The 6000-nt window shown below is 43.2% G+C and overlaps 1 protein-coding gene across 1 annotated transcript in view; it reads left to right on the forward strand.

The window, feature by feature from the left end:
• Positions 1 to 2487, forward strand: part of stard15 (StAR-related lipid transfer (START) domain containing 15) — a 161544-nt gene extending 159057 nt beyond the window's left edge. The window contains exon 6 of the mRNA XM_060836964.1: positions 170 to 2487. Within this exon, the coding sequence (XP_060692947.1) occupies positions 170 to 400 (231 nt within the window). The 3' untranslated portion in view covers positions 401 to 2487. The remainder of the gene's footprint in view (positions 1 to 169) is intronic.
• Positions 2488 to 6000: the final 3513 nt, after the last annotated feature.

Consider the following 6000-nt stretch of genomic DNA (forward strand, 5'->3'; position numbering starts at 1 on the left):
ATAACATTCAAGGCTATGGACCAAGAGCTGGAAAGTGGCATTGGTGTAGATTTAATGAAATGTTTTATTGGTGCAGACTTAGTGGGCTAAATGACCTCTTCTATGGTGTATGATTCAACAACTCTATGATACTAAACCTCAAACAAGGTCCACTCTTTGTTTTCTCTAGGCTATGAAGCGGATTTACAAAGCCTGTTTGAAATATCCTGAGTGGAAGCAGAGACACAACCCTAACTTCAAGCCCTGGGTGTATCCTGAGCAGAACACGCTGCCAAGTCTCAGCCTTTCGGAACTCTCACTGCAGCACGCCTCATCACTAGAGAACATTGACGAAAGCAGCTTGTCGGAGGAGAAGGTTCACATCAGTGATGAGGAGGATAGCTATACAAAGGACTCATAACACACAGGGACAGGAGATTTTTAAAAAATGCAAGTGGTAGAATCATTTATGTGGAATTAAAGACTCAGTATCCCTTTTACATTAAGTCGCACATCTAACCAAGTGTCAGAGTAGTCTCTCTCTGCAGCAATGAAACCATATAGTACAAGACTTTAAAATTATTAACAGTTCGGTGTGTCTTTATTGACAAACACTGCAGTTAGATCCAGGATTAAGCTACTTTGAGTAGACACTAAAGGTTTGGCTGCATTTTCCATCCTGGTCCCTCAAAAGATAATAACCATCCTCTATCGTATAGCTCTGCGATGTGGGTTACTGGGTGTGGATGGATTGGCTGGCGATTTTGCTACATCATTGTGTTTCTTATTTTCATTCATCACAAAAGAAGCAAGCTGTTCCCATTCCCACTGAGCTTTGTAATGTTTGGATGCTGCTTTTATTGGAGAACACCAGCAAACAATGAAGCTAATGTCAAAAGGGATACTGCCTCTTTTAAAATCCTGATAGCCTCCATCATTCACTCAGACTCCTTCAAAGGCACCAGTTGGCAGATTCACCCCTCACCAATGGCATTTTAAGATGTACAAAGATTAATGTTTCGTCTGATTCAATGACATGAACTACATGAGCAACTTTCACCCTCATTCGTATTGTTATTATTAACTGCTTCCAATTGCCAGTTTATAAAATGATAACTTAGTGGGCTGAATTACCTGTTCCATGTTGTATGATTCTAAGCCTCAAACAAGACCCACTCTTTGTTTTCTCTCAGCTATGAAGCGGATTTACAAAGCCTGTTTGAAATATCCTGAGTGGAAGCAGAGACACAACCCTAACTTCAAGCCCTGGGTGTATCCTGAGCAGAACACGCTGCTAAGTCTCAGCCTTTCGGAACTCTCACTGCAGCACGCCTCATCACTAGAGAACATTGGGTGGCACGGTGGCTCAGTGGTCAGCACTGCTGCTTCACAGCACCAGGGACCTGTGTTCAATTTTACCCTCAGGCAGCTGTCTGTGTGGAGTTTGCACATTCTCCCTGTGTCTGTGTGGGGTTCCTCTGGGTGCTCAGGTGTCTTCCCACAGTTCAAAGATGTGCAAGTTAGGTGAATTAGCCACTCTAAATTGTCCACAGTGTTCAGGGATATATAGGTTAGATATATTAGTCACGGGAAATGTAAGATAATGGATCTGGGTGGGATACTGTTCAAAGGGGTGGTGCGTACTTGTTGGGCTGAAGGGCCTGTTTCCAAACTGTAGGAATTCTAACTTATGTTTAGGCAAGGTTTCTAAATTTCAGGTGAAACTGTTGGATATTGGTGAGATGAGACTAAACATCCTTGTGTTGTGACACAGGCCACAATATTGAGATCCTAGGCTAGTATTACATAGTCCTTATTAAAAAAACTTCTTTAATCAGACCAGCAGACAGTGCTTCTCAACCAATAGGATACGGTTATATATTTCAAAGGTAGGAGTATAGCAGATAAGGCAGATGAGCTTCGAGCCTGGACTAGTAGATGGAACTATAATATTGTAGCCATTACAGAAACTCAATTGGAGAAGGGCAAGATAGGCAGCTCAGTATTCCCAGGTTTAGATGTTTCAGGAGTGATAGAGGGGGATGTAAATGGGCTGGAGGAGTTGTATTCCTGATCAGGTGAGATGTCACAGCTGCACTAAGAGAGGACATCTTGGAGAGTTCATCCAGAGAGGCCTTTCAGGTAAAACTTGGAATAAGAAAGATGCGATCACTATGATACGGTTACACAATAAACCTCCCAATAGCTAGCAGCGGACAGAGAAACAGATATGTAAGCAGATGATGGAAAGATGTAAAATAACAGGGTTGCTGTTGTGGGTGATTTTAACCTCCCCAATATTGACGAAGATTCCCTTACTGCAAGGGGCTTAGATGGGGCAGAATTTGTAAGGTGTAGCCAGAAGGGTTTCTTGAAATAGGATATAGGTAGTCCAACTTGGGAAGGGGCCATACTAGACATTCTACTGGGGAATGAGCCAAGCCAAGTGATTGAAGTTTCAGTGTGGGAGAATTTTGAGAAGAGCTGAAAATGTGTTGCTGGTTAAAGCACAGCAGGTTAGGCAGCATCCAAGGAACAGGAAATTCGACGTTTCGGGCCAATCCCCATTCCTGATGAAGGGCTCTGGCCCGAAACGTTGAATTTCCTGTTCCTTGGATGCTGCCTAACCTGCTGTGCTTTAACCAGCAACACATTTTCAGCTCTGATCTCCAGCATCTGCAGACCTCACGTTTTACTCGGAGAATTTTGAGAAGAGTGATCTTAGCTCCATAAGTTTTAAGATAGTTGTAGCAACAATGAGTCTGGTCCTTAGGTGAAAGTGTTAAACTGGGGAAATGCTAATTACAACAGGCAGGAAGAGAAAGGATTTAGGGTGATCCAAGATGAAGGACAGGAAAAATTGTGGCTGTAAGTACTGCTCCTTTTTGAGATATTTTAGGTGTTAGAAGTGATTTCCTCTAATTGCAGGAGCAGCAATTACTATTTTATAGACAGTTGCATTATTTTGGAACTTTGGGGTAAAAAGACCAAAACAATGGCACTTTAAAAAAAAGGAACACAAATAAAGGCAGAGATGACAGGGTCAGAGAAAGAAACCTATCCTGCTTTCTGACACAGCAATGAATCTACACAGTTACTGCCTTTGCTGTTTGAGCTTATGTAGTTCTGGACATGTCAGTGGGGATGTGATAATGATGGAAGAGATCAATCTGAGACTGGTACAGTGGGAAAAGAAACGAGTCAAACAGTCAAGGCAGGTAGGAACACAGCAGAGAAAAAGGTAGGACTAATAAATTAAACTGCATTTATTTCAATGCAAGAGGCCTAACAGGGAAGGCAGATGAACTCAGAGCATGGTTAGGAACAGGGGACTGGGATATCATAGCAATTACAGAGACATGGCTCAGAGATGGAAAGGACTGGCAGCTTAATGTTAGAGGATAGAAATGCTACAGGAAAGATAGAAAGGTGGTGGGGGGGGTGGGGGGGCGGCAAGAGCAGAGGGGTGTGGCATTTTGGGTAAGGGATAGCATTACAGTTGTACTTAGGGAGGATTTTCTCAGAAATACATCCAGGGAAGTTATTTGGGTGGAACTGAGAAATAAGAAAGGGATGATCACCTTAATGGAATTGTATTATAAACCCTCTAACAGTCAGTGGGAAATTGAGAAACAAATCTGTAAGGAGATTTCAGTTATCTGTAAGAATAATAGAGCTGTTATGGTTGGGGATTATAACTTTCCAAACATAGACTGAGACTGCCATGGTGTTAAGGGTTTAGATGAAGAGGAATTTGTCACGTATGCATAATAAAAAGTTTCTGATTCAGTATGTGGAAGGAGCAAAACCTGACCTGCTCTTTGGAAATAAGGCAGGGCAGGTGACTGAAGTGTCAGTGGGGTAGGACTTTGGGGCCAGTTACCATAATTCTGTTAGTTTTAAAATAGTGATGGAAAAGGATAGACTGGATCTAATAGCTTGGGGTGGCATGGTGGCTCACTGTTTAGCATTGCTTCCTCACAGCACCAGGGTCCCAGGTTCAAAAATCAGGAAACCGTTTTTCAAAATGAAGATTCAGAGAGAGCTGGAAATTACTGCCTCAAATTTCAGTGGGCCCTGGGATAACTGACTCTTTCAAATCTGAGATTGATCAATTTTCCACTGGCCAGGATGTTGTGCTTTGAGAAACAAAGGTGAGTTAATTGAGTTGTCGGGTTGATAAGATTAACTGAACACTCGAGCAGACCCCAGGGCTGAATGGCCTCTCCTGTTCCCAGTGTTTGTGTGGCGAGGGAAGTCCTACACTCACTGCCTGTTCCACAAGGAACTGAGTGCTGCCTATAAGGGTGATAGTTTATGTGCAACCCTATTTGGTATCTCTTATATTACCTGTGATAAAAATCACATTCACTAGTGATGCTTCTCTCTCATTCAGAATTGAGAGTGTGGTGATGGAAAGGCACAACAGGTCAGGCAGCATCCATGGAGCAGGAGAATCAAAGTTTCAGGCAAAAACCCTTAAATTTCTAGTGAAGGGCTTATGCCCGAAATGTCAATTCTCCTGCTCCGTGGATGCTGCCTGACCTGTTGTGCTGTTCCAGCACCACACTCTCGACTCTGATCTTCATCATCTGCAGTCCTCACTTACTCCTCTACCAGTCAGAGTCTAGCTTCAGATTGTGATCAATAATATTTACTGCCTGTGCCAGTGTGTATAAGGTAGAGTGTGACTGGTACCTGCAGAACTGCATACCATCAAAATTAACAGCTCCATTAGGATACATGTGGGAAAATTTTTATCACACTAGATTTTGAAAAAGCTGCTTCAGTTATAAAGGACAGGACCATATCTGGAGAACTGCTACAGTATTGGTCGCTTTATTTAAGAAAGGATGTATGTGCATTTGATGAAGTTCATGGAAACATAGGAGCAAGAGGAGGCCATTTGGCCTTTGAGCCAGCTCCATCATTCATCATGATCATGGCTGATCATCTAACTCAGTAGCATAATCCTGCTTTCTCCCCATAACCTGTGATCCCATTTGTCCCATATCTGACTGCCTCTTGAATCCATTCAATGTTTTGGCATCAACTACTTCATGTGGTAATGAATTCCACAGGCTCACCATTCTCTGGATGAAGAAATATCTCTTCATTTCCGTCCTAAATGGGGTTCCCAGAATCCTCAGACTGTGACCCTTGGTTCTTGACTCTTGGTTCCCACCATCAGGAACATCCTCCCTGCATCTACCGTGTATAGTCCTGTTAGAATTTTACAAGCCTCTGTGAGGTTCCCAGAGAAAGTGAGGACTGCAGATGCTGGAGATCAGAGCTGAAAATGTGTTGCTGAAAAAACAACACAAAGGAGGGCTCATGCCTGAAACATCGATTCTCCTGCTCCTCTGTGAGGTTCCCCCTCATTTATCTGAACTCCAGCAAAAACAATCCTAACCTAGTCAATCTCTCCTCATATGTCAGTCCCACCATCCCCAGAATCAGCCTGGGAAACCTTTCACTGCACTCCCTTGAGAGCAATAACATCCTTCCTCAGAAAAGGAGACCAAACTGCACACAATATTCTAGGTGTGGCCTCACCAAGGCCCTGTATAACTGCACCAACACATCCCTGCTCCTATACTCGATCCCTCTCACAATGAAGGCCAACACTCCATTTGCCTTCTTTACCTCCTGCTGCACCTGCATACTTACCTTCAGCGACTGGTGCACAAGGACACCCAGGTCCGACTGCACACTCCCCTCTCCCAATTTACAGCCAATCAAATACTAATCTGCCTTCCTGTTTTTGCTTCCAAAGTGAATATCCTCACTTTTATCCAAATTACACTGCATCTGGCATTGATTTGCCCACTTGCCTAATCTATCCAAATTATCATCTCTGCATCCTCATTACAGTTCACCCTCCCACCCAACTTTGTATCATCTACAAACTCGAGATGTTACTTTTTGTTCCCTCATCCAAATGATTAATATATACTATGAATAGCTGGGGTCCCAGCACAGGTCCCTGTGGCACCCCACTAGTTACTAGTTACATTAACT

Source organism: Hemiscyllium ocellatum, chromosome 16, assembly GCF_020745735.1.
Source record: "Hemiscyllium ocellatum isolate sHemOce1 chromosome 16, sHemOce1.pat.X.cur, whole genome shotgun sequence".
Classification (NCBI taxonomy): Eukaryota; Metazoa; Chordata; class Chondrichthyes; order Orectolobiformes; family Hemiscylliidae; genus Hemiscyllium; species Hemiscyllium ocellatum.